The following is a 27,968-nucleotide window of genomic DNA, read 5'->3' as shown; positions in this document are numbered from 1 at the left end:
AGCGACAATGGTTGTAGTATTTAGTTTTAGTTGTGTCCGCGTGACAACGGTTGCCTGCATGTCCCATAAATAGCAAGTTAGTAGTGAGTGCTATCTTCAACATTCCAGTTGTTAAACTAGAGTCTCCCCAGTAAAGGCTTAGACAGTAAATGAGATTAAACATTTTTATTTCAGTCATGTGAGCCTAAAACAATACACACAAAAAAATATCTAGTTATATATAAAGCGAAGGTCGACGAAAAAGAATTAAAACTTGCTTGGCTACATTGTAACATAAGAATAAAAATTCTAAGTTATAAACTGATATTACATCGTTCGCTACTTCCCTTATTTGACAACATTTTGAGACAAGTCCCATTTTCAAGGTTCCTATAAATTTCAGTGCAGTCAGACATGCAAGTGGTATTTATCATCATAAATGTTTGACCTTCAATTGGAACTAAAGGGACCAAGATTCATATTTGTTCTATTTGCTAAAAAAATGGCTAGAAAAATCTATCAGATTCTTTCTATAAAATTGGTGAATACTGGAAACAAATTTACCCTTCTTACATGCTTGATATATTCAAACGTTGAAACTTAACTATACTTAACTGTTTGGTACAACCGTACCCAGCCTTAAAAAATTGTATATAATTTAGGGTTTTCCTATTTAGCGGAATATTCACTTAAAATGGAACACATTTTCCCGTCTATTGAACAAGTGTAACACAGATTTAAAACAAATTGAATTTTGCATTCCACCATGGGACATAATATTTTTTTCAAGGCGTGCCGGCTGTAGTGGAAGTTAACCTAATTAATCGAAACAATGAATAACAAATTTAATTGTGCAAATTGAAACTAACACCACTTTGCGTCAAATAAGTAAACAAGACGGAAAAAGTCTTTCCATTTCAGCTTTATCGGAAAACCCTTTAACAATAAAATCAAGTCGGTATGAAACTTTAACCTAATATAAAATATTTCTTACAAGTTTGGCAAACAACAGCTATAGAAGGCTTTAACTCCCAAAGTTGCCTTACGTTTTTTCATCCTTGAGCCTGTGAATGATATCCTCAATTCTGATCATGGAGCTACATATAGTGTTTATTAAGCAGTAATTTTCTGTGGTACTGTTTATTTGGCATGTGTCAAATAATGGTGTTCTACAAAGTAGTTCTAACTTCTGAATCCGTCAATGGCATCCTTACTGACTTATGTTTAGACATAAATGTACAACTAAGCTGACCAGGTTGGATCAATTAATTCAGAAATAACGTATTCTGCAAAGCTATTTTTTTTTCAGAATGGAAAATCGTAGAAAGGCTGGCTCTGAAGACTGACATCCAAAAAGTTGAGTCAACATTTTCGATATCTGAAGTTTGAGGCTCAGAAAGAATAGTTGGGTTCGTCTGGAAACTGCCGCGACTAACGAAAAATTAAGTTCTTTGTTTTCACAAATTAAAACGCCGATTCTCTGACCCATGCATTAATGAAATGAGGGCGTCAAGCCAAAAAATAGTTCTTTAGCAGTCATTAAAGGTGGTGTTATTTTACAAAATCAAAATTAACGATTGTCCTTGATTTTCGGGATTAGAAGTATGTGTAACAAAAATTTAATCACAATGCAAAGTCAATGTGTCCACTGACAGTTTCCCGCTGTATGCAACGCTCTGGTACACCAATAACTGTTCCTTGATTCTTTAAGCATCTGTAGGGAAAAATGATACCAAAATGATAAAATAAAAAAGATGATACTTGAGAAATTCCTCTCTCCTAAAACAAAGAAGTGCAAAATAGTGTAAACCTGTTATCTGTCAACAAATTTATTGAATGATCTAATATTTCCTTTCTCCTTATGGAGAATGGAGCTACCATTTTACTAAGAGTATCTGGCATTGAAAGCTTTTAAAGCAGGACTGATTGCTAAATCAGTTGACTGTTTACTTTAATTTATTGACTGATTGATCAAAGATTGATTGACTAATAGACTGAAACAGAGAGTGATTGACTGACTGACTGACTGACTGACTGACTGACAAAAGGACTTGAGGCTCTGATTGACTGATACCTTCATTATCCAACGACGAAAAATGCTGTTATTTTCGGAAAAAGGCAAATAGCTCCATGGTCACTTACCTCAGGCCAGTCTTTGTTTTACCCGCTGCACAATTTTCTCAGTTATCTCCAGGGCCTTCGCAGCCATGTCGCTTGAGTAAACGTCATTCGGAATCTTGGGGTAGGACATTCTGTCCGGATAACGCATACGAGTCGAATCACCCACCACATCCTCCAGTTCTCTTGCTAACTGGTTTAATTCTGGGTCATCCAAACCGCAGCAATTCTGAACCAAGTCGTGCACATTCGTCTTGTTTAATGCGTCTTTGTTATACTGGGCAGCCTTCAGCGCCTTCTCGGCAGCCTACAAAGACAAAAGCAATTGTACTCCTAGATTCATTGACTTTAATGCTGGTAGCAATGTGATTAAAGGATTCGCTCATAATAAATGTTTGGCTCGGCGACGGACGCAAAAGCGGAGCCGGTTCCTAAGGAAAATTTTTTTTTTTTCAGCAGATGAAGAAAAAATGAAATCATGGACGGCAGCAATGTTGGAGTTTATTGTTAGTAAAGCGGCTGTCGAATCTCACATTTCCGGAGAAATTTAACCCTTTTTTCTGCGGTTTCCCACCGTTTTCCGACTTGGAAATGAAAAATCTTCATGCATCGTTACAGCCTCTCCTTTCTCCTGCCCCCGCCCCAATCCTCTTGCGGGTGAACTAAAAGAGAGCTTGCCTACAGGCTATGGAGGAGACAAAACCTGTTTAGTTTAAATTTATTTAAGTTTGTCGTTAATTTTGCGCTGCAAAAACGTAAAGGCAACCGAACTAAGTTTAAAGCATTTTATTGATTTCTTTACGCCTATATATTTATTGCTCAGAATTGTGTGCATTTGAAGTGAAGCGTTATTGTTTGCCGATAATACCAGATTAAACAGCAATAGATTTACCTGATGGAATTTAAAGCATGGCCACTCAAAAGAATGACAGATAAAGCCAAACTCGTTTGCACCAGCTTCGAGATCAGCTTCAGCCTGTCTGAACCAGCGCTTGGCCTCTTCTGGTTGGGGATTTCGTTTGCAGAAACTTGGAGGAATATCGCCCTCACTTGATGAAGGTTCCCACGAACCACACTCTCGGTCAAAGTCTCTACTGTATTCTTCACGATGGGACTCATGTTGCCTTGCGCGCTCTTCCCAGAAGGCAAACAAGTCGTCGTATGAGCCACAACGCCGAGAAACTTCACTCTTTATGTGCTGAAAAATTGCTTTGCAGAATTCTTCATTGCCTGCGTTCTTCTTTGGGTGCCATCTCAGATACAGACGCTTCACGATTTGTCTTCTTTCTGTTTCTGTTAAATCAAGATCCCATGCCTGCTTCAACATGTTCGAAATCTCGTCAAGGACCTCTTGTTTATTTATTTGACTTCCTTTTTTCTCGTCGAAAATATCTGCTAGGCGATTTTGTTTGTACAAAAATGCCACATTGAACAAACCCGGTGTCTCGCTGGGTCCAATGTCAATCCTGTACAACTTTTTCAAAAAGCTAGATTCTTCAGTTGCCACCTCCTCAACAATGATTGCGTAGATGTATACCGCAGAGCCTTCCTTCAATTCTAAACTTGGGTCGTGCAACTGAAAACCCACGCTTTCTCCAGGTTCAAATTCTTCAAAAGCGTCATTCAGCAAATGATGGTCCTTAACTGGAATTAAGTTGCCTAGCTGTGGGTATAGATTCATCTCTACTATACTGTAGCTGTCATCTTTCCGAATGTCCAATGAATCCAGCAATGACGATATGTCTTCAGGTGGGCATCGTAGCATGTCAGGAATGATGTAAGCATATCCTCCGAGATATTCTCCATACATTTCGACTATGATCTTTGCAATCAAAGTTGGCAACGAGGTAAGGCTACCCCCTCCAGGAGCCGCATTTACATACACTCTCCAAATATGCCCCCCAGGTATATCTAATCTCTCTTTGAAGTACCGCACTTCATCGTCACTACCTGGAATCGGAAGGTCATTTTGCGAAAGGGAGGTACGGAGACCCTCCACAGCTAATAGCTGGATGCCTCGAAGACCTTTGTTAATGCTTGAAAATGCTCCTGTGTCGAAAACCTTATTCTGAGAGTTGGCCTCTTTGATTATTCTGGCAATCCCACGACTAAAATGAACGGAAGAAAGCCGCTGCTGCAATGCGTTTACTACTTCACTGGCTACTGTGACTGTGTTCTGCGGATCACTAAGTTTTTCTTTGACCACTACTGATAGCATTTTTGGTTGTACGGGTTGAGGCAATTTCATCATTAATTCTTTATAGTTGATCATGGCAGATTTGCAGCTGACATCCATCAGGCTAAGCTCAAGCACGAACGGCTGATTAAGACCCCGGATCCGATTGCTGTAGGTAGGCGCATCATCAAACAGGAGATCTGTTGATTCTTGTAAAGCAACATGGATGTCATCGAGTGGAGTATTGGGCGATACACATCCTGGAAACATTGCAGGCAAGTACAGTTTAGGAAGGGTAGATAGATCGGGTGTACCATCCTGCAAACTGTCGAAGAATCCTTTCACTGCTTTGAAGCACCAGCTTTTCTCGTCCTTGTCTAGATTCGCACTCTGGCAATTCTTCTGAAGTATCTCTAAGACAATGGCGTAATGGATAGGCGTAACATTTTTGGAGCACTCCAAAAACTCAAACAGTGGCTGAAACATTCCAAATTCAGGAGGTATTCTGTAGAGAAACGGCTCAATCTCCAGGCTCTCATACATTTCCATCACTGCTTGCCTAGGAAAAATAAACCTTGTCCCTTTATCAACCAAAATACAGCGTGTCCTTTGGAGAAGCATCTTCGCTTGACTGTGCTTCATGGCATTTTGCTGTAGAAAGGAGTAAATACTGTGCATGACCTCCATTATCGTCGAGGACTGTCCATCTCTTTCTGAGTTGTCGCTTCCCAGGTGGTTACAGATTGTCTGGCAGTGGCTCACAACAAGTTCAACCGATGGCTTTGTAAGAAGTTGAAGCTGGGAAACGAGATCGTGGAGAACTTGGTCCGCGAAATGGTAGAGATCATTCATTGGATCTGCCCATCTTGGAAGTAGATGAGCTTCTGTCCAAACTATTTTCTCGTGATTGTTGACGACGGCGCCACTGAATGCAATTAAGGGAATTTCGCCACTCCCTGTTTCTTTAAATGCTGGAAAGAGTGCCTGCAGTCGCCCATCAACTGGATATGCTGCCACAAAGGCAATATCACGGACAAGTGGTAAGAGACCTTCACTTACTACGTTGGGTCGAGACATGAGGTGATTGACCAAAATTTTAGACTTTTGGTACGTATCTTCAGTTCGCGCTGTTCTAGCCTCACCCTCAACTTGGTAGGCAAACTCCAAAAACTTTTCTTGAGAGACATCATGAACCAGACCTATCTCCTTCAAAAACGGCAGCCATTCATCCGAGTCGAAGGGTTTGGGTGGAAAGCTGTTTTCTGATAACATGGCCCTGAAAACTTCATTTTCAGGGTCATAGAAACTGCATGCTGTCTTCAACGTACCATCCGTGGTTGGAATGACTTCCAGATTTTTCAAATACTCGAACAGCTTTGCCTTTTGATTTCTTTCACTCTCTCTCTCCATCCCCCTTGCGTAGAAAATAAAGTCGCGAATGTATAGAAGATGTGTCAAGGTTCCCTCAAGGCTCAGATACTGAAAAGATTTCAGGACAAAATTCGTGTACACTTCAAAGGATGTTAAACTTTTTACTTCCAAGAATTCATATAAATCTGACAGTCGTTGGTGACACTTCAAAAACAAGCAGCCAAGCCTGGCTTCGACAACAGACAGCTCGTTCACAGGAATTTCATCAGGTAAGACGAAGGCCTTCTTTCCTTCAAGTTTTTCCAGAGCACCATTTGTCCCCGGATAAAAGGGAAGCTTCCTCAAAATATCTTTGTCTGCTTCTGTTAGACTCCCGGTGTTACGGGCAAAGTAGTCCAGAATGACTATGGCACCTGCTAGCTCCAACTTGTCATCAAGGGAAATGGGATCCTTCTGCAGCTTGTGATTAAGCGCCATCAGAAGAGAGTGGGGTGATTTGACGGTGGCCACTAGACTATGCGCTAATTCATACGATTCCTGTTTACTGTAGAATACTGTAGAAATATTCGTTGTTGTTAACACAGCAGAGTTAAGCTCAAGTAGACCTAAATTTCTTAGAGCGTTCACCAACTTTTCATTTGATGTACCACAACGTCTGAAATCCAAGACAGATTCCGCTTTATGCAAGGGAACTAAAAAATGGTTAACGACCGTTTGCTTCTCATGGGAAGGATTGCAAGAAGACTGAATTGTCTCCGTGGCTGGTAGGAGGCTCCAATTAGACAGTGGAAAGAGTAGCTGACGAATTAACACAATTCCCACTTCTTCGTTGACATCTGTTTCCTCCAAGGCGTCCATGATAAATTCTTGCAAAAAGTCCCAAACCCTGTAAATCCAGCGACAATTTGGCAAGGAGGCAGCTTCCTCATCCGGACACCATCTCTCGTAGTGATCTTTACTGAGAAAACGGGGTGGTAAGGTAAAACGCAAGTGAGAGGCAAACATTTCAATATCTAAAGATCGGAAAACAGCGACATTTCTGCAATTAACACTGCTGAAAACTTCGAAGCGAACCCTATCGTGCACAAATAGAGCCCCAGAATTTGGTAAGATATCAGTATAGCGGCTCAAACATCTGGGTTGTAGCTCACTGAAAGCGTGTACGTGGTTATCGTGGGTAAGAAGCAATGGCAGCCCACAGAGATTTTTCTGAAAATCTTCGGCGTCGTTGCAGTACTTCAAAACACGAATCACGCCTTCGGAGTTCTTAAAAGGCGTCTTTCCTACAGGACACGGAATCGCTCCGATTCTGCAGAGAGGATCATCGTCACTGAATGACTTGAAAAAGTCCATAACAGCGGACGGAGAGACACAGCAAACTTCTACACCTGCTTCTTTGAATGAATCAAACACAGCCATCGAAAACGCCACCAGATTAAATCCAGTTTCCAACAAAATTTCTTCAAATAGAGCTTTTCGTTTTAGTCTGGTTTCTTCTCTTCTCTTTAGATCTTCTTCTTTTTCATCACGCCTTGGCGGTCGGGGTGCAAAACAACCTTTTGTTCCGAGATTGTTGAAGTACGTTCGGTCCTTTCTAGCACCAGTTGGGGGAAGCCATGTTACTTGAACTCTCTCAGAACCTTTGGAATCCTTAGAACGGTCATAGGAGTCTCCTTTTAAGCTTCTGACCAGTGGAATCAAACGTTTTCCCATCAGGTTCATTTCTCGGTAAACTGAGTCAGCAAGAGCATTCCAGTGTTGATCTTCAAAGGGATACCTTGGCAAAAGCTCTTCATAAGTACGCAGTCTTCCAAACATCGTACTTTTGCTACATGTTACAACAGAATGAGCCGAGTCCGGTTTGACTGGTAATTGAATCAATCCGCGTACCTCGTCCAGAAGGGTAAGATAACAGGACGTAATGACATCACACAGCAAAGCATTATTCCAATCACTCCGATAGCCACCGGCCTCGTCTGTCCACAAATTTCGTCTCGTCTCATGGTCTAACGCAAAGTGCCCATTGACATGAACCGGCAGCTTGGTTCTCAGGGGAAGTGGGAGAAAACAATAGGCTTTCTTTCTTCGCTGTACTTTTGACGTGCTCTCTAAAACAGAAGCCACACCACCACGGGGAAGCATTCCCAACTGGTTTCTTTTAAAGGCTTCAACAACACTTTTCGTGACAGGCTTCTCAAAGCCAACCTGTTGCACAATCAACCATTTCTCGGTCATCCCGCAGCCGCCCTGAAGCTCCAAAGTGTAGCTATGCTTTTTGGCCGTTACGCTTGTAGCAAGAATGTTCTTTTGCTTCACTTGTTCTCCAATCTCTTTCACATAGCAGGAGAATTCTAGTCTTTTCCTGGCATCTTCTTGGGACATCACCACTTGAACACAGTAACAATTTACTAGCTTCCCACTTTTGTCTATCGCAGAAACGCTAATCTTCCTAATATTGTTTACAAAAAGAAGAATTTCAAACAACTCCTTCTTTAGATCTTCCATCATTTCATCCAAGTTTTGCATCGTTATCGCAGTTTGAGATATCTGGGACTCTTGGGCCATTTTCTCAGACTTTAGGGGAAACCTAAACATGGTTGCATTCATCAAGGAAAAATGGTCCTCGAGGTAGCAAGGAAAAATATCTGGATACTTTGTCTTCAACGTTTCGATGTTTTTGAACATTCTGCCAGGTTTCGCTTTACTGGGGCAACGAATGTACTTGCGGTGTGGGTCGAAAATACATAGAACATCTCCAATCTCTTCGCCCTTTGATATAAACGACGGCACATCAGTCAAGTTGTACACTGCATTGAAGCCTACACCGTACTGGCCAGTCTTGTTCGGATCTTCTCCCTTGCTGCCTTCGCCAAGGTTGCATATCCCTTTAATATCTTCATTAGTAAATGGCCTGTTATTGTAAACGCACAGTGCCGGGCCTTGCAGTGGCTTCCAGCCATCCCCGAATACCCTTTCATCAGGATGGTGTCTTGCATCTTTGACAAACACAATCTCCGTTGCCCCGGCATCATCGGCATTCTGCACAAGCTCCTTTAAAATTTCCTTTTCTCCAGGGTAACCTTCTAGGATGCGTTTCAATCGATTTGTAAGTTTCTCCTGTTGCCCAAAGGGCAATCCAATATCATGGTGTTCCAAGGCTTCTTCCCCTCGTGTTTTAACACCCAGTTGTTCACAGGTAGACCAAGGAATTTTTTCATGAACAAACTGCTCGTCTGGGTCATCAGGCATCCATGGGCAATCCTTGAAGCAAAGATCAGTTACATCACACATTACTCTTCTAGAGTCTGGAAGGTAAACAGTACCCCATTCCTCCTGTATTTTACATGGTTCAACATCAGATCTCTCCGAGCTCGAGCTCACGGCGAGTAAATCCGCCATATTTACTACCACCTGTAGGGTTCTTTCATCAAGTTGTGTCTCATGGAACAGCTCCTTAACATGTTTAAGACTTGAGACATAATCTGCAACCTCAAAATGCATCCTGACCCCAGAAATGTTCATGATTTCAAAAAAGCGCTCAGACAAATCTCTTGGAAGTTCAAAGAGGTATGGGGAGCAATCGACACTTGCTACAAAAGCCACAAGATTTGCAGGGACAAACCGTTTCTCTTTTTCTATTAGAATGAACCTCTCCTGGAGGAGGAATTGCTTCACATGAGATGGGAGGCTTTCTTTATTATCCTGTAGAAATGAATAGGCCATTGTACAAACGCGACTTAATTCTTCATAGCCATTACGATCGAGTGTATTGATGTCGGTAGACATGGATTCTTTAAGTTGGTTTACCACGTGTTCTGTTGTCACTTCTTTGTGTTGTAGCTTCAACAATTCTCTTACTCTTTTGGGGATTTCGAGGTCAACAAGTGGCTCTGAGCAGCAAACAAGGTACTTCTCCTCTTTCAGAAAAATGTCTTTGGGTGCAACCAGAAGGCTTTGAAATTCGTCACCTCTCCAAGGAAGAGGGAATGACTTTGGTTTTTGCAGAACTGGCAAAAATGGAGCTTCCCTTATGCGAGTCAGAACATCACGTGATGGTCCTTGTCCTTTGCGTTTTATCTTTTTTTCGATGAAGTCTAGCAGTTTCTTGGCCCGCTTGACCGCTGCCTTATTGTTTAGCCTCTGAATATTCTCCGATCTTTCCGCAATGTCTTCCCAAGGAAGATCACTAGACCTCATTCCCAGTTGTTCAAGTCTGATAAGTATTTGAGGGTTAAGAAAAGTTTCTCCCTCACCACAAGGAAACCTGCCATCGGCATGGGAGAACAGGACAGAAGCTTCTTTGCTAGGGTTTACCAGCTGGCTGGGGCACTTAAGCGTTTTCCCACGTGGTGATACAGGAATGCAGTCATTTGTCTTTAACAACTCGTCATAATCTCTGGCATTGTGTTTCAGAGCGTACAAAGCCAGTTGATCTCTCAAATTAGAAGGCACTTTCGGAATGTTTGGGAAGAAGACATCACGGAAAAAGCGGCTTTCGTCGTAAGTGTTCCCCTTTATTTTATCCCACAGGTCACAACGGAGAAATGACTGAAACACCTCATCTGGCAAATCAATGACCACGTAGTTTAATTTTTTCAAATGACGAAAAACTTCAGAGGAAACGCTTCCTATCTGGAGGTTCGAGCGGAGATTGGGGTGAAGGAAAACTACTTGAGTAATGTCTACCCATCCATTTCCGTCTGAGAACAGCGGGTGGCCTCCACTTGCAAGTTGGGAGTAGAATGATGCCATGAAGGGCCTGCAGTCTTGGAATACGTCGCAAGCCTTTGGCCACAATGAATGATACACGTATGAACCGTCGTCGGGAATTATTTGCTTCACATCCTCCAGGAGCTTTAAAAAGGCTTCAACTAAAGGATCTTGCATGAGTACTTTATTCCATTCCACTCCGTAGCAAGTCTTGTCATCTTCAAGTTTCTTCTGCAAATAGCGTCTGTTAGCAGTCACTGCAAATGATCCATTGATGTGCACAGGTAAGCCACTATGGATTGGAAGGGGAAGGTAGCAGAAAATTGTGCCACTGAGATCCACGAAGTCGACATTTTTAATAGGAACGGGTATAAAACTTTCCGAATCTGTTGGCTTCAACTGAACGGCTACACCGGCAGCAGGAACAAGACTAGTGTCGCTCTTAGAAAACTTCAGTGCTTGACCATTCCCCATTGAGGAAGCAACGAACCACGTTTCACACTCTTCCCTGGAACTTTCGTCTACTTTAAAGAAATGCGAACCAGATTCAGTGAGATTGCATTCGACATCAAATGTGATAGAAGATTCAGGAAATTCAGATGGGTCAACTCTATGAGTCTTTGCTTTCCTTGCAACCTTTGACGATGCTTGAAGGAAGTTACATTGCTTCAGAAAACTCCGTTGTTCGGCGTCTAATTTCGCTGCAGTGAGAGGTAATGTGATTGGCACAGACAACTCCCTCAGTATTCTTCCCTGTAAATTTGATTTGGTGACTTGAAACATCAATTCGGGTAGCAGATCTTGAGTAGTCGATCCTGGAGAAGAAATATATACCTCCAAACGGAACACATTTTGGGCAAAAAGAAGCAAAGATTTGGATTTTTCAAGGAACATTTTTAAAAGTTTAACCATTTCTTGTTCGTCGTAACAAAGATCCTTTATCTCGCTCTTCGCCGCCTGTTTTCTCGTCCTCAACGGAAAACGAAACAGTGTTCCATCAAATGAGTTTTCTTCTTTGTCAAGGTGAAGATCACAGCCAAAGATTCCATTAAATGGCTTGAACTGATTTTTGAAGTTTTGCAGTTTCTTAACGTCTCTATTAAGATCAATCTTGATGCCTGGTCTTCTTTTGCTCTTGATTGCTTTTCCAAGGTACGACGTGTGAGGATCAAATACCGCAAAATAGTTTCGACTAACAAACATGGGCACGTCAGTCAGGTTGTAGACTGCATTGAATCCAAGTCCAAATCTGCCAATTTTTTCAGTGTCATGTACTTTCGTTGCTTCATTAATCTTTGTTATGTTTACAAAGTCCTCGTCCTTAAATGTAGAATCGTTGAAGACCCACAACGCGGGACCCTGACAGCCTCTCATTCCTTCGTCAATCAAACATGTCAGGGCATCCTCGTTGGTTCGCTTGTCATAAAGGAATTTGACTTCAGTGGCACCTGCATCGTCTGCGTTTTGGATAAGTTCCTTAAGTACTGCAAACCCATCAGTATAGTCTTCTAGTAGGCGATTAAGTCGTGTGGTGAGTCTTTCTTCTTGTCCAAACTCTTCCCCAATGAACAGGTCATCAGGATTCAGCATTCGATGGGTCAGGGATGGAACACCCAGACGCTGGGCCGTATTGTTTGGGACATTGGGATGCACAGAACAATACTCCACGTCATCACTACTGTCTTCTCCCTTCAACCACTCGTCGTGTTCACAGTACATACAGCGTTCAACTGGTTCAAGCCGGACATATGATTTTTCTTTGACATGCGTAGGAAGAAGAATCTTCGCCTTAAGCACTTCGGGTAATTCCTCATTTGCCAACTCATTCAGGATATCGACAGACAACTGGAGATCACGTTTCACTTCTGGGGGACTGTGTTCAAGTTCCACATCATCATGCTTCTCTTTTATCATACTGAGGACCTGGAGCAGGACAGCTGGATCACTTTGATTCCTCATACCGAACCGGTAAAAAAGGTGAGAGTGGCTCCTCATCTCCGAGGGCAGAGGACGTATGTAGGGTGTGAGGTCAATGGGTGGCTTGCAAGAGAGCACATGGTTAGGTGAGGAAAAGCCATCTCCATTCCATATCCAGTCAAAAATCTCCACCGATTGAAAAGCCCGTGTTAAAGTCTTGTCGTTTTCACCACTCAAAAAGGAGTAGATTTCTTTGACAGCAAAGATGTAATATGATTTCTCATCTTTGGTGTAGGACATCATCACATTTTGCAAATGCTCCATAACTATGGTTACGTCTGGTTTACTTCGCCAGCCAAAATAATCAGAAATCTCGCTTGATGGCTCTGATTCTACAATGGGCATAACCGTTCCAATGAGATTGACAAGCTGATGGCTCTTGAGTTCAGTTGGCTTGAAAAAGTGTCTTTGTGTTTCTTCTTGAGCGGTTGGCCACCACGAAAGGGAAGGGGGAAAGTTTAAGGTCCTCTTTTGCAATCTTGAAACCCAGCAAATGTTCCTCAGTAACACCCCTAACTGGCATCCTTTGATAGGCTCCAGCAATTTTTGAGGGTTGTTGCTAAGATACTGTAGAATGGCTTTTGACTTTTGCTTGGCGGCCGGAATGTTAGTAAGCATGGTTACCAATTTTGCACTCTGTAAGAGGTTTCCTGCAGTAATATGCCAGGCCTTTTTCATTCCAAGTTCTTCCAATATAACAAGAACATTTGGGTCGTTGTACACCTTGCCGAAAGGAAACACATCTTCGTGGGCAAATATCCTCTGTAGGGTTTCGTTTCTGGGGTCGAATACGTTGGATGCCGTCACGCGCCCTCTTTGCTTTGGAACAAAGGGAAGCTCCTGTATCTTACGCTTGAAGGTAGCATCTGTACAAATGACCTGGGAAAAATTTTTGAGCACATAGGGCATCAGCATGTCAATCTGGTCTTTCGAGTACTTCTCTTTTTGTATATCAGGAAATATCAATTCGCCGAGATATTCTGTGGGCTTCAAAATCCTGATTTTCAAAAGTAGGGCCAGATTCTTTGAATCCTCTTCAGAAATGTCAATGAGGTCTTGGTGGGCGGGAATGGGGAAAGGCTGAAGGGGGGCTGCACAAATACCATCTTCCTTCGACACAAACTTCTTGGAAACAGTCTCAAAAACTGGGAGACAGCCCATGACTTTGTATTCCGGCCTCTCGACATCCTCTGGTCGGGAATTGGATAGAAATGATCTCAAAACGTGCTTTCCTTGAGATGAAACCCTCGTTCTTACGATATTTGAAAGCATTCCAGGTGCCATCCTCGAGGAGAAAACCGCCATTGCCTTCAAAACGCCTCTAACAGACGGCGGGTTTACAAAACGTCCCAGAACAGCAGGGTGGTGACTTGCAAAGGTTGGGCAATCACTCAGAACAATCAGACCTAGGTTCGCTAGCACATTCGTCATAGCTTCGTCAATGTAATCATCATAGAAACGTTTGACAACAACACTGGAAGGGTAGCAAAGCCGCGTCAAAGTGACAGGATTCTGTGACATACTAAGCGGGATAAGAGGTAAGTTTCCAAAGCGCTGAAGTTCCGTTTCACTGGTGAAGTGCTTCTCGAGATATCCCCACACAATTGTTATCCAGTCTTTCGGAGGATGGTTTTTGCTCTTATCATTGGGATACCAAAAGACGTTTTCCCCTTTATTCCAATCGGGGGGCAGGACTTGCCGAAGAAGAACCGCTATGTCGTCTTTACAAAGGATTCGTAATTGCGTGCTTTCTGCGAAACAAAAATAACGATTTCCAATACATAAGAGAGACAACTTTAACACATGAAACCATCTACATCTTACGATTAAAGCATTCTTCGAAGTCAGTAAAACAAATTGACTCCGTAACTTCTCTTGCGTCATGGTTTAATTTTCACTTTGTTTGATGTAGAATTCCTTCTTTCTCAGTTTAAGCAGTCATTGAAATTTACCTAATTTTTTTCTGTTGTAATTTACTCCCTTCTTAGACACTCATTTAAGTATAAAGGAGCACGACATTGACATTGTATTTATGAAAAACATTGTAGTCTAATCAAGGTATCCCTAGTGCTGTCAGGAAAATAAGAAAAATGGCTAAGGCTGTGTCTGAAAATATCTAATCGACCCTATTTATCTTAGTTAGCAGTAATGTAAACGTTCTACCTTGCTTCGCCGCTTCTTTTAGCTCTCGAATGATTTCTGCATCGACTGTTTGATCCAAGAAACGATTGTCCATACCAGGCAGAAGCTCTTTTGGATGCTCACGAGAGCTTATATAAATGCTTTCAGACGACTTTGAAAATGTTTCGAATACACCATCAGAAAGAGGCAAAAGCTCCAGTCCACAAAGGTCACCAAATTCGTAATCTCTGAGACAAAACTGAAGAAGAAGCAGCTTTTCGGTTCTGTTTAGTCGCTTGTAACAGGCAGGGTTACGCTTCAATACTACCCTTACGATGTGGGGTGTGACCTCTGTAACGGTAGAGTAGTCGGCGATGACATCTATAACGTGGCTGGGTACATCTGAGACAACAGGAGCATTGGCTGCAAGCATTATTCTCTGAAGTAGGACTTTGGTTTCACTTTCAGGTTGTCGATCAAACCACGCTTGTTTGACTGTCAGCCATTTCCCATGACAGGCCCGCGTGTAAACAATTTTCTTCTCCAAGAGGATCTTAAACACAGGCCCTGCAATTTGCTTCCCGATCGAGTTTTGTTTAATCCTTTCGACATCTGGCCACGCTCTTAAATATACAAAAGAAAATGCAGGATTAAATTTAAACGGGCTTTGTTTCTTTTGTTGCAAAGCCTTTCTGCTGTCGTGATCCTGTGTTAGTTTAATTGCTTACATTCTGTTCTCAGATGCAGCAACCGTAGCATAGTATTCTCAAGAATACGGTTTGTATATTCACAACATTGCTCAACAGAGTAACATATTCAGAGAATGTTTAAATGGTGAACTTTTCGTTTTTATACTTTTAATACTTTGCTAACGAGAAGACTAAGGATCCTGAAGGAATTAATGAATGTGGTAGTTTAAGTGTGTTCAACGGTAGTGAAAGCATCAGTGAAAGTGCTGGTTGTCAGAACTAATCTGAAGACATCTTATAAGTTACATATCACTTACTTGTAAATGGCTGACTTGGAATCGAAAGCAGATTCCTCGTCAATGGCTTCCAAAATCATCGTAGCATACGCTCCTGGAATGGCTTCCTCCAGCAAGCACTTGTTCCATAACAGGGACTTGTCAGTCAGCTGCCGACCTGTCTTCTCTTGAACATCCTGCTCCGCATTTGGACACTTAATGTGGCGTCTGTTCTGGCTCAAAGCGAAGAAGCCATTCAAGTGCACTGGCAAACCTGTCAAGCTGGTCTTTTGAACCGGTAATGGCAAGAAACAAAACACATGACCTTGAATATCAGGTGTTTGCAGTTTTGGACCCGTTGGTAAAGCCATGGCCACTCCTACTAAGGGAAGGTAACTAAGAGATTTGTCTGTCATGAGCTTCTGGAACGTCGACGAAACTTCTCCACCACAAATGTGGCTGGTAACAAGGAACGAATGTTGTTTTGTGTTGTTATTAGCACCGAACGAGTCAAAGTTTACTGTCTCAATGATGATGGGGTAAGTTACTGATCTAGATGCAGGCATCACTTTGCCAGGTTTAATCTTCTCACGAAACTCCTTCCTCTTCGCTCGAACTGTATGAAGACTTTCTTTGCTAATTTTCACTTGGAAGACTTTTCGAGGTCTGGAATCTGACTCCTCTCTGACATACAACTCAATGGATTCTAGATGTTGTAGGAACAGGAGCATAAGGTGAGCATCGGCCTTAAAACTGTCAAACAAAGTGTCCACCTTTTCAAAGGAGTAAAGTGTTTCCGATAGGTCGGAAATTTCCGTTCTCAATGGGAAACGGAAAAGGGTTCCATTGTAGAATCCTTGAGAGAAAACCTCCTCCGTGCAGTCAAATATCCCTTTGTAAGGAGAGAACTGATCCGCTATTTCGGCCATTGCTGTGCGGTCTTTTTGTAGATGCCATAGTTTTCCAGTTCGTCTGCAGCGCTTGTCGGAAAAGTGAACGCCATGAGGATCAATAAAACCAATCTGGCTTTCACTAACCAAGCTTGGTAGATCTAAAAGAAATGTGTTGTCTTCAGTATTCCAGCTTAACGTTAACAAGAACACGTTTTCCAGATCACTTTAAACCTAGCCCACCTGTCATGTGAAACACCGACTTGAATCCCAAACCAAACCGACCGACCTTCATGGGATCTTCAACTTTAATGCTCTTGTTCAGCAGTTGAATGCCCTCCCAATCGTCTTCGGTAAACCGTGCGTTGTTGTAGGCATAAAGTGCCGGGCCCTGTTAGAAAAGAAAAGAAAATTGACACTCGTATGACTGAATTAAAATAACGATATGCGATGGGGTCATCTCAACAGCCTCGTGCTGTGGAATTTTCTAAGCGTTTAGTTCTTAGGAGATTTATGCGATGTCATTGTATTATTGATGTTTTTAGCTGATTTAATGGGCGTTCCTAACGGCTTATTTCAGAACAAGATTCTCCTCTCACGCCTACAGGCATTATGGCACATGTTAATGCCCAGTTAATGCATGACCTCAGACAAGAGTTTTCTGTCTCTCATACAAAACAAGAACAGTCAGTATAATAGTTGTTACTATGAATATAAATAACTGTTTCTCCGAAATGAAATTTTGCATATTTCCTGGCTTATAGAGGCCACATTTTTTCTTCGGGCTTCACTGAAAATCTGCAAAATGTGGCGCGAATCTGGGGTTAAGTTAAGTAGTGCAAAATGTGTGCCAAATTGTCAGTGTCCATTCATTAAAGTTGAAGTACAATTCAAGTTGCGTGAGATCCCAAACAGTTCCGCTTTGTGAACAATGGGTCAAGCAGGACCAAACTGAGCTTGTATCTATAGTAACTAAGGGCCTGGGCCCTGTTGTTCAAAGCCCAATTAAGCTAATCCTGGATTAACGCAAACTTTGACTCGAGTTTAATCGCTAATCAATAAACATTCTTCCAAAAGATTTTTGGCCCTCAGTTTTTACTTCGACTTTTCTTTACCTTCAACTCGAAATTTACCTTTAAAACCATTATTAACGAGCGAGATGAAAACCTCGACTAAATTCTAATCGTGAATTAGCGTTAATCGGCTTTCGAACAACCCGACCCCGATAAGCAAATCCTGAATATTTACTTTGTAGGTGAAAATTCCCAACACTGTGAACAAGCAGCTTGATTCCTAGAATTGCTCTAGTTAAAGACGACATTTTGCACCCAGAGAGATGTTCATCGGAAAACCGATAAACACAGTCATTCAAGTATTTGCACATAAGCACCGGATACTTAAAATAGTTGTCAAATTTGTGAGTCTCGAAACCGGTGAAATAAGACTATGAAAACAAAAAATTGCTCTTTTGTGTGGCAATCTTGCCAGTTTGCTTACTAATCTTTGCTATCGTTGTGTCGCTGATTCTGCTTCTTATATAGGACCATTTAGCGTTATTTAGAGAAACTATTTCACGGTAATAACTACTACGTTTTTTCGGGTAATTACCGATCAGATTCGTCGTTAGCTTTGCAAGTGACACCATGTTACTAGTAATTACATCTTTATATTAACCTCGCCTGCTTGGGAGCAGGTAGTAGGATCTGATAGGGAACGACGGCAACGGCAACGAAAACGTCACCTGAAAATATAACTTTATTTTATTTGTGCTACTTCGCGATTATTTCAACTCGCTTAACTTTTACAAAAATTTCGAACTATCCAGAAACGAAATTGGTAGGAGTGGCGTTCAAGTTAAGAAACAAAATGAAAAATTCACCGTCGTCCGTTGACGTTCTCCACAAAACCTTAAATTTGGTCACTTCATGTTGTTGTTTTGCAGAGGACGGCAAAGAAATGTACCAAAATGTAAAATGCATGTGCAGAGTGATTGTTTTTGCTCATTAAACCTATAGTTTTTGGCGTTGCCGTTTAAGTTGCCGTCGTCCTTGCTTAAGCTCCATATTCAGGCCCTTAAGAGATTTTGTACCCCCGAACTCGCCTCAATAGGGACTTTAAAATTAAGCAGGGACGACGATGCAATATTGTTGTAGAGCAAGCTACTCCAAACGTTAGCTAGCTTCAAAAATTAAAACTCGAGACATTTAATTAAGGGAAAAAATCAAGGTCACGTGAACGGGACTTGTGACATCACCAGATGAAAGCCATACACACGCATTACTCAAAACTATGGTTGGAGCTAGGATATCCAGGATTAGGGTTAAGAACTAGGGTTAGGGTTAAATTCTGCCCCTAGGGTGATGTACCTGTGAGGGTTAGAGTTTGGACGAGGGTAAGCCACGTGACAGACACTCCCACCCAACTTTGACATTATTGGATAAATGCCTGTTGTTCTTTGGCTATCTTGAGTCTAATACTTTTTCATGTAAGCCGAAATTTCAAAATAACTTCCCCTCTTACTCTGATTTCGTCCTTTCTTACAACGTTGAGCCTAAAGCTCATGCCAGCTACCCTCCCCCTCTAGCTCTAATTTCCTGTACTCAGGTCTCTACAATACTTTGCAAAAATACTAATACCGATGACATTTGCCGATTGGCATGGTTTCCGAGTTGAAATTAACGAGTGGCTGACAACCAGTATCTTTACTTAAAGAAAAATCAACTGATTTACCTGAAACTCGGCGAGCTCCTCGTCATAAAGGTTAGTTGTTCCATAGCTGTGTCTGTCGTGAAGAAACTTGACTTGAGTAGCGCTTGCATCCTCGGCATTTTGAATAAGTTCCTATCGCGTAAAAGGTGAAATATTTGGTCACTATGGCAATTAAAGCCTCACATAATAGCTCTTAAAATGTGAAAATCTATGACACAAGATATGTTTAGACTTTGTGCTGTACTGAGTCAGACGTAATCTGACAGAACCTCAGTTTCGTTACTCTCAATCTTAGTCTCATTGCAATAGCAAGCTTTACCTTGATGAAAAGTCTTCTTGTTTAAAAACAATTTGTTATTAAGTAAACTTGGAAGGAACTTAAAAGACTTGGCTGGTAGCGAGAAATGATGGTTATGCGTAGCGAGAAATGATGGTTATGCCGGTAGAGTAAAACCATTTTTTCCTTGAAAGGTTTTACTATGACAAGATTCATTTTCGTGTTTCCAGAAAAAAAAAATCAACATTCTTTATTGTCAAGCCCCGTTGCTCGAAAGCGGAAGAGCCAGTTTTGAAACGAGGGAAAAAAAAAGTTTATACATGAATTTAAGGCTCTGTGTTTGCAGCCACCAGATAACTATACTGTCGGGAAGCTTGCCAGTCGCTTACATGGGCAAATATATAAACGTGGAAAGCCTAACCCACCGGGGAAAACTTATTTCACCATGAAAAAAATTTAAGTTAAAATAAATTTTTGTCCAAGAAGCTCAAAAAAAACCTTGCTGAGTGCACCAAGAAGTCCATGTTGTGGTCAGCAAGGGAAAATTTTCATGGAAAAGTTTTCCAGTCAAATTACACGAGCAATTTTAACTTATCAAGGGCAATTCATCACGGAAAACTAATGCCCAGGCTTAAATTAATGGAGAAATAGAAATCTTATGAAGGAAATTGTGCTCCTGTGAAGCCTATAGCCTAAATAGAAATCTCGGTACCCTTCAAATAACTGTGTTGAGAAAAAACAAACAACTGCAGGTTATGTAGGGTAGCTGTTTCATGATAATAAGTGTGTACATGTTAAGTTTGATATACCTTTAGTATCTGCCCATCATCCGGGTAGTCATCCAGGATTTTCTTCAACTGCTGGATCAATGGTGGCTCAATCAAGCCAAATTGTCGATCACCTTTTTTTGCTGTGAGAGGAAATAAGTTTTAGAGACGGCCAGTACAGTTTGTTGCTAGACGTCATTACTAGGTGGTTTACCATTGCTGATTAAAACACTTTAGGAGACCAACATAGCCTGTTTCAGATTTCAGTCCAATTTTATGGCACGTGAATCGAAACAGTTCAAGAAGAAAATAGAAGAGGCCTGCATAGTTTTGCTAACGCCTGCTTGCCATGTTTAGCTTAGATTGAGGCTAGCCTGAATAATACAAGATACAGAAAGCACTTGCCCCAAACTAAAGACCCTCTCAGTCCATGCGTGTCTCCAGTTAGCCTTTTTGATCTTAAAGGGTTATTGGAAGTCTGAACATATGCCTTAGGAGTGCCGTTGGTGGTGAGTCGTCACAGGCAAGTGATTAACGTCGATGACAAATTTCTATTCGGAATGTTTACCCAATAGTAGTGGGACTGGGAATGGATCACTCGCGCACCACAGCACAGAGCTTCCATACATTTAAAAGGAAACACCACAAAAAATGGGGGAATTTAAAAGCAACAACGAACAAAATTACGAAAGACAACGTTGCTTAATCACACAAAAGATTGAGAACAAGAGGCGTTTCTTTGTGTACTCATGGACAAAGGTTTGTGGATATGATTTGCATAAGTGTCATTGTCTGAGAAAGTGTTCCAGGGGCCAAAACTTGTGGTCAACCGATTTGGCTGAAACTTGGCACAGACGTTGGTTGCCATGAGATATTTGAAAACCCAATTTGGCTCACTTCTCTGACTTTAAGTTTTAGAGTTTCAGGGGGGGTCTCATTTTTTGTCCTTTGAGCACAAAAAATCCAGCCTTTCAGGGGTCATTTTGAAAGTGCCATAAAACCCAACTGGTAAATTGTGCTGCCAAATGAATTTGACCATGAATATTCTATAATAGAGCTTTCATTTCATGCATGCAACATTGCTCTCAAGGTATTGGACAGAGAGGAGCCTGGGGCTAGAGTTAAGCCAAAATTAATGTCAAAATTACAACTCAAAATTGCCATTTTTCAAAAAATCAATGTATCTACCTGCCTTCTTGCATAACATCCGTACCTAAACCGTTATTTACTTTAGTGACCCAACTATCAAAATCAGTTGAGAAAAATTTGGCTTATCACGGTTTGTTGAATTTTTTTTCACAAGCACTCCATGCCTCTATAAGGTCATGCAAAATGGAATTTTGAGCATAAGTCATGCCATAAAGAAACCAAATTGTTGACATGAAGCCCTTATTCTGTATTTGGTCAGTGAAAATGAATTGCTAAAGCAAAATCAGTTTAATTGTTTAGAAATACTCTGATTCTTACCTTACAATTGCTCTTAAAGGCCTTTGATTAGCACAACAAATACCCTGATTTAGCAAAACAATGTTTAGTTTGTTCTTTGAAAACCTAGTACCCATCAAACAGCACAAATGATGAAGGCCTAACCTCGATATAACAATCTTTTTAAACGATGCTTGAATTTTTCATTGATTAATATTCAGTTCCAAGTCATAATTCTTCTCTGTTGCTCCAAGCATGGAAAGTCTCTATATTTTGTCAGGCCTGATTTTTATTATGATCACAAGATAAAGTTAGCTTAACGAAAACGTTCGTTAGCATATAATCTATGTCTGTTAACAGCCTGAACAGTTCTTGTAAATACCCACCAGTAAAGGAGCGAGGCCATGCATACATAGATATATAAACTTACGTAGAGATATACGAGCTGCAGTTTATAGCAGTGCCGATGTGACCCGTTACTTCAGAGTCCTCTAGAGCGGAGTAAATGATTCCATCCGTCAAGAAGGAATGCACAGTTAGGAGAGCTCGATAGTAAAACAAAAAAAAACCTGTGTTGCTAAATACAATAACCAAACGAGGCCAGGGCATTGAGATGATGCAAAATCATCTGGCCCGCCATTTTGGACATAGGAGAGAGTGGGGACTGGACCGAGGTTACGTTCTTCTTCCGTTTCGCGGCTATGTTTTATCAGGTGTAAGAAATTCAAGGGTAATTTCACGATGGCACTTTGTTCCTTTGGAGGGGTAAGGGATAAGGGCGGTGCCACCGCATGGGCTCCGCACGAAACAGGAATGGTTCCTTTATTATCCTGCGAGAATGATATGACTGAATGGATAAAGGAAAAGTACAAGGGGTCAGGTGCATCTGGGGCAAGAGCAACACCTGGTCATACCAAAGCAGCAGGTGATTCAAAATATCTGTTAGGCATCATACACGCGCACAAATGGCTTTTATCGCGATCCAGTGGACTCTTTTCTGTTGAAGAGAGACCACGATATTTTACGATATTGTCGTCTCATATTGTTTGTTTATGACTGATTGAAGATTTCCCGAGGTAATTTACTTGATTCTTGCGATGAGAAACAAACATTCAACAAATTGTTCACAAGAAGGGCAAAGTGGTTGACTGAAAACCCTAACTTTGAAAGGTAACAGCGCAGTTATTTTATCGCAACAATCTCTATGACCAAAAACAACGATAAGAATAACTTGAAGGTGAAGGCTGTTTCTCGTCTGCTCGCTCTGTTTGTTTACATTCAGCTTTACCTGTTCAGACGCTTATCATGCAATCACAATTCGAGCGTGAAACCCTACCGGTTTCCTATATTTTCCAGTTTCGTCTAAGAAGAGAGAACTTGAAAAATCTTTGCAAACATGCTGCATCGAAGCTTTTCGATGAAATTGACATTTTGAGCGAGAAAATGTCTTGTTTCACGGATAACTTTCTTGGTCACAAAAATTATTCGGATACATTTTTTAATTACTTATAATTAGTTTTTTTAGTATGTAAATAGAGGCGGTATAATTTTAGGAATCTTACACCCAGTTTAAAACCCTATCTCAGATTTATCGTTGTATTCTGAGCTCAACTAATCGATTAAACATTTTTTTCTACAAGAATGGATGAATCACGATAAAAAGAAACTACATTCGATTTTGAGACGGTATTACGACTTGATAATGACACCATGACATACGTACAGAATGTTTTCCCGTATATGGACTCTCTGCTTAATTCGCATCGTTAAGAAGTCCTTATATTGTCTCAAAATCTGCCGATTTGTTATGAGATTTGCTTGAAAGATTTGCTTCGATGCAGCATGTTTGCAAAGATTTTTCAAGTTCTCTTATCTTAGACGAAACTGGCAAATGTAGGATTGCGTGATAAGCGTCTGAACAGGTAAAGCTGAATGTAAACAAACAGAGCGAGCAGACGAAAAACAGCCTTCAACTTCAAGTTATTCTTATCGTTGTTTTCGGTCATAGAGATTGTTGCGATAAAATAACTGCGCTCTTACCTTTCAAAGTTAGGGCTTTAGTCAACCCCTTTGACCTTCCTGTGAACAATTTGTTGAATGTTTGTTTCTCATCGCAAGAATCAAGTAAATTACCTCGGGAAATCTTCAATCAGTCATAAACAAACAATTTGAGACGACAATATCGTAAAATATCGTGGTCTCTCTTCAACTGAAAAGAGTCCACTGGATCGCGATAAAAGCCATTTGTGCGCGTGTATGATGCCTAACAGATATTTTGAATCACCTGCTGCTTTGGTATGACCAGGTGTTCCTCTTGTCCCAGATGCACCTGACCCCTTGTACTTTTCCTTCAACCATTCAGTCATATCATTCTCGCAGGATAATAAAGGAACCATTCCTGTTTCGTGCGGAGCCCATGCGGTGGCACCGAACTGATCACTTACCCCTTCAAAGGAACAAAGTGCCATCGTGAAATTACCCTTGAATTTCTCACTCCTGATAAAACATAGCCGCGAAACGGAAGAAGAACGTAACCTCGGTCCAGTCCCCACTCTCTCCTATGTCCAAAATGGCGGGCCAGTTGATTTTGCATCATCTCAATGCCCTGGCCTCGTTTGGTTATTGTATTTAGCAACACAAGTTTTTTTTTTTAACTATCGAGCTCTCCTAACTGTGCATTCCTTCTTGACGGATGGTTTCATTTACTCCGCTCTAGAGGACTCTGAAGTAACGGGTCACATCGGCACTGCTATAAACTGCAGCTCGTATATCTCTACGTAAGTTTATACATCTATGTATGCATGGCCATGCTCCTTTACTGGTGGGTATTTACAAGAACTGTTCAGGCTGTTAACAGACATAGATTATATGCTAACGGACGTTTTCGTTAAGCTAACTTTATCTTGTGATCATAATAAAAATCAGGCCTGACAAAATATAGAGACTTTCCATGCTTGGAGCAACAGAGAAGAATTATGACTTGGAACTGAATATTAATCAATGAAAAATTCAAGCATCGTTTAAAAAGATTGTTATATCGAGGTTAGGCCTTCATCATTTGTGCTGTTTGATGGGTACTAGGTTTTCAAAGTACAAACTAAACATTGTTTTGCCAAATCAGGGTATTTGTTGTGCTAATCAAAGGCCTTTAAGAGCAATTGTAAGGTAAGAATCAGAGTATTTCTAAACAAAAAAACTGATTTGGCTTTAGCAATTCATTTTCACTGATCAAATACAGAATAAGGGCTTCATGTCAACAATTTGGTTTGTTTATGGCGTGAATTATGCTCAAAATTCCATTTTGCATGACCTTATAGAGGCATGGAGTGTCTGTGAAAAACATTCAACAAACCGTGATAAGCCAAATTTTTCTCAACTGATTTTGATAGTTGGGTCACTAAAGTAAATAACGGTTTAGGTACGGATGTTATGCAAGAAGGCAGGTAGATACATTGATTTTTTGAAAAATAGCAATTTTGAGTTGTAATTTTGACATTAATTTTGGCTTAATTCTAGCCCCAGGCTCCTCTCTGTCCAATACCTTGAGGGCAAAGTTACATGCATGAAATGAAAGCTCTATTATAGTAATATTCATGGTCAAATTCATTTGGCAGCACAATTTACCAGTTGGGTTTTATGGCACTTTCAAAATGACCCCTGAAAGGCTGGATTTTTTGTGCTCAAAGGGCAAAAAATGAGACCCCCCCTGAAACTCTAAAACTTAAAGTCAGAGAAGTGAGCCAAATTGGCTTTTTAAATATTCCATGGCAACCAACTTCTGTGCCAAGTTTCAGCCAAATCGGTTGACCACAAGTTTTGGCCCCTGGAACACTTTCTCAGACAATGACACTTAATACTTGAACGTCTCTTAACATATTTTGTGAAAACGGCAACACACGTCCAGTATTTCTTTAGAAACCAAGAAAACAACCAAGCAATGAACAATATCCAGTGTCTGTACACATCCTAAATGTAATCGAAAATTTATACATACCCATATGCGCCGTTGCGTGACCTTCCAATCCCTTTACATTACACTTAGGTCATCTGAAACAAATTGCAGTCTGATTAAGTTGAAAGCGAACTTCCACAATACTATTTTAATATTTTAAAAAATGTTTATTAAATTTTATTATTTAAAACAAAAGCATAAACATCAAATTTTGGCAAACCTGAGCATTCTTGGAGGAGCAAAGATAAATTAACCAACACAGTTGAGATGACGTTTGCTTTTTTCTCAGACAATTAGTTTGGAATCTTTAAACATGAGAAACGTTGGGTATCCGCACACACTCTAATTGGCTCTAACGAGGAAACTTCTGGTTGTTTATCCGCGTTGACAGGTAAATTCGAATTCCAGAGACGATTTCCGAGATCTTCCAGACACAGTTTTCTTTCTAAAAGAACTGTTTTATGTCTCATATTCTGTCACCATGACGACTTTGACATCAGCACCGATTTATCAATTAGCAATCGCTGACACTTTCTTGATTTCTGCGCTTCAATATAATGTTATTAGTGAAATGATGGCTTAAGAAATGTATGATCTAAATTGAGAGTGATTTAATAAAAAAAACTCTCATGAATTAAACTAACGGGTAACATTTGTTCAAACTGGTCTGGGATCAGCCACATACAATCATCGCGGCTCTTCTCGACAATCCAATAGTTTGCCAAGCCAGAACCTTGAATTGAAGTATCACTTCTAAGTTTTTATCTCACCTTTTTAATTGGCAATGGAGGCCATTTGTCTCTGTCGGGAAAATGCGATGTTTCGACTTCTCCTTCTTTCTTGAATAATCTTTAGGACTTATCCTCACTTATGGCATAACTCAGTGTAGCCTTAATCAGACTTTGGACTTCAGTCAGTTTGTTTACTAAAAAAAAACATTTAACGATTTATTATGTTAAATGAAACAAGAAGGCCTGAAAACGCAACCTGTTTAATACGGAATGCAAGATTAACCAAAAGTTGCAACTTCAGACGTATTTGCGTCCCTAAGTCAAGGAGTCTTGAACCACCGCTCCGTGTTGCAAACGGTTCGATGACTTTGAGCTGAACCAAATCAGATAATTAAACGAATTGCATGAAAATTTAATTCAACGTCCTATACAAAATCCCGACCATGCATATATATAAATCTAGTACCCGCTCATGCGGTACACTTGATAAAATCGTTTTCTTTTATGATTGTATAACTTAGTAAGAACGCCAAAGCAGTTCAAAATAAATTAACTTAGGCGATCAAAATCTTTTTACCAATCGCTTCATCTGCAGCCGTCCATGCCTAGAATGGACGCACAAAATGCAAATCGTTTTTACGTTCAGTCAAAACAACGTAAAATTGAAAGCCGTGTGAGTTTACAAGTATAAAGTCATATAAAATATTCATAGTAAGCTATAGTAGGCTAAAGGGTTCCCACTCGTTTATTTCTTAAAGAATTGCCTATCTTCTGTTCGTTCTTTAAACGAAAGCAATGGTTTTTGAAACACTTCATCATTGACCATGCTAATCTATGCCCTCGGTGTACAACTGCGAATTCTGTATATTCGACTTGGCTATTTAAAATGAGCTCATTCCCGTTCAGATACGGTTCTTGCAAGATCATTCATTCACTAAGTCCACCACGATACGAACAACAATATGTAGTGTAAGTATTTAAGCTACTCTACTTCGGTATAGAAATCAAACGAGAAAGTCAATGCCCATGGATGATACGGCCTAAAGCTAGAATTGAAAATCCGCACTTTTATACACGGGGACACCCAACGAGAATATTCCTAGATTGTTTTTTAACCTTTCTAAAGTCATATTTAGCTAACACGCTCTGATCTGTTCAAATTCTTTAGTTGAAAATTCAAGTCGCAGAAGGTTTAGCGGGCGGAAATCAAGGCAGTTGAACGAATTTCGAAAATCAGTTATGCGGCAAATTGGCCTTACTTGACCGATTAAACGACATCTTTGCCTCTCCGAAAACAAAAGGAATTAGTTTTCCAGTGTTCCTAAAATTCGAGATGATATTTTGCTGAAGAACATTCTAGTTTTCCATCACAGTTTACCCGAATTTCCGAGGCAGTTAACGCCTTCCGAGCAAATGTATACTGTCCGTTCTCAATATGCAACTAGTTCCCATAAACGGTGTTTAGTGACTATATTATTGAAATACGGTAAAGTACATAGCGATGACCATTCAAGATTTCAAGATTCATGTAGAGGTAACCATGACCAGCCTGAAGCCGAATGGCTGTAAGCTGCGCCGGATGACTTGGCTACAAACAGATAATGAATTGTTCCCTTAACTAATACATACCTCATCTACCGTCAATCCAATACTTCTGAGCAGGTTTTTCCAAGTTACTAACTAAAGGTAGTATATAATGCACTAGATTCGATGTGAGGTGCTTACAAGAATAAACAGAACCTTTCCAGAACGACCGAAGATTCCCGAAATTACGTGTTATTTTGTTAACCAGAGTAGTTTT

General features: G+C 40.7%; 1 protein-coding gene across 2 annotated transcripts; it reads right to left on the bottom strand.

Moving 5' to 3' along the window:
• Positions 1–150: 150 nt before the first annotated feature.
• On the bottom strand, positions 151–27,968 carry LOC146457552 (sacsin-like). Of its 2 annotated transcripts, XM_085091801.1 has the most exons (11): positions 27,797–27,968; positions 26,207–26,361; positions 25,479–25,531; positions 20,102–20,202; positions 19,037–19,147; positions 16,550–16,697; positions 15,459–16,467; positions 14,495–15,075; positions 2,990–14,082; positions 2,122–2,404; positions 151–1,693 (listed from the first exon to the last, which is right to left on the bottom strand). In XM_085091801.1, the coding sequence occupies exons 3-10, from the start codon at positions 25,480–25,482 to the stop codon at positions 2,123–2,125; spliced, it is 13,329 nt and encodes a 4,442-aa protein (XP_084947927.1). In that variant the 5' UTR covers positions 25,483–25,531; positions 26,207–26,361; positions 27,797–27,968; the 3' UTR covers positions 151–1,693; position 2,122. The 2 variants fall into 2 exon arrangements, with proteins under 2 accessions (XP_084947927.1, XP_084947928.1); XM_085091802.1 differs by lacking the exon at positions 26,207–26,361.

The sequence above is a fragment of the Pavona decussata genome, unplaced genomic scaffold, assembly GCF_977016875.1.
Source record: "Pavona decussata unplaced genomic scaffold, jaPavDecu1.1 SCAFFOLD_240, whole genome shotgun sequence".
NCBI lineage: Eukaryota > Metazoa > Cnidaria > Anthozoa > Scleractinia > Agariciidae > Pavona > Pavona decussata.
This window is presented reverse-complemented; position numbering and strand designations above follow the sequence as displayed.

Coding starts and splice junctions, on each gene's coding strand:
- LOC146457552 (XM_085091801.1), bottom strand. Junction 19,148..20,101: donor ATGATGGGCAGATACTAAAG/GTATATCAAACT, acceptor TTTACGCGATAG/GAACTTATTCAAAATGCCGA. Junction 16,698..19,036: donor AGGAGCTCGCCGAGTTTCAG/GTAAATCAGTTG, acceptor CTTTTCTAACAG/GGCCCGGCACTTTATGCCTA.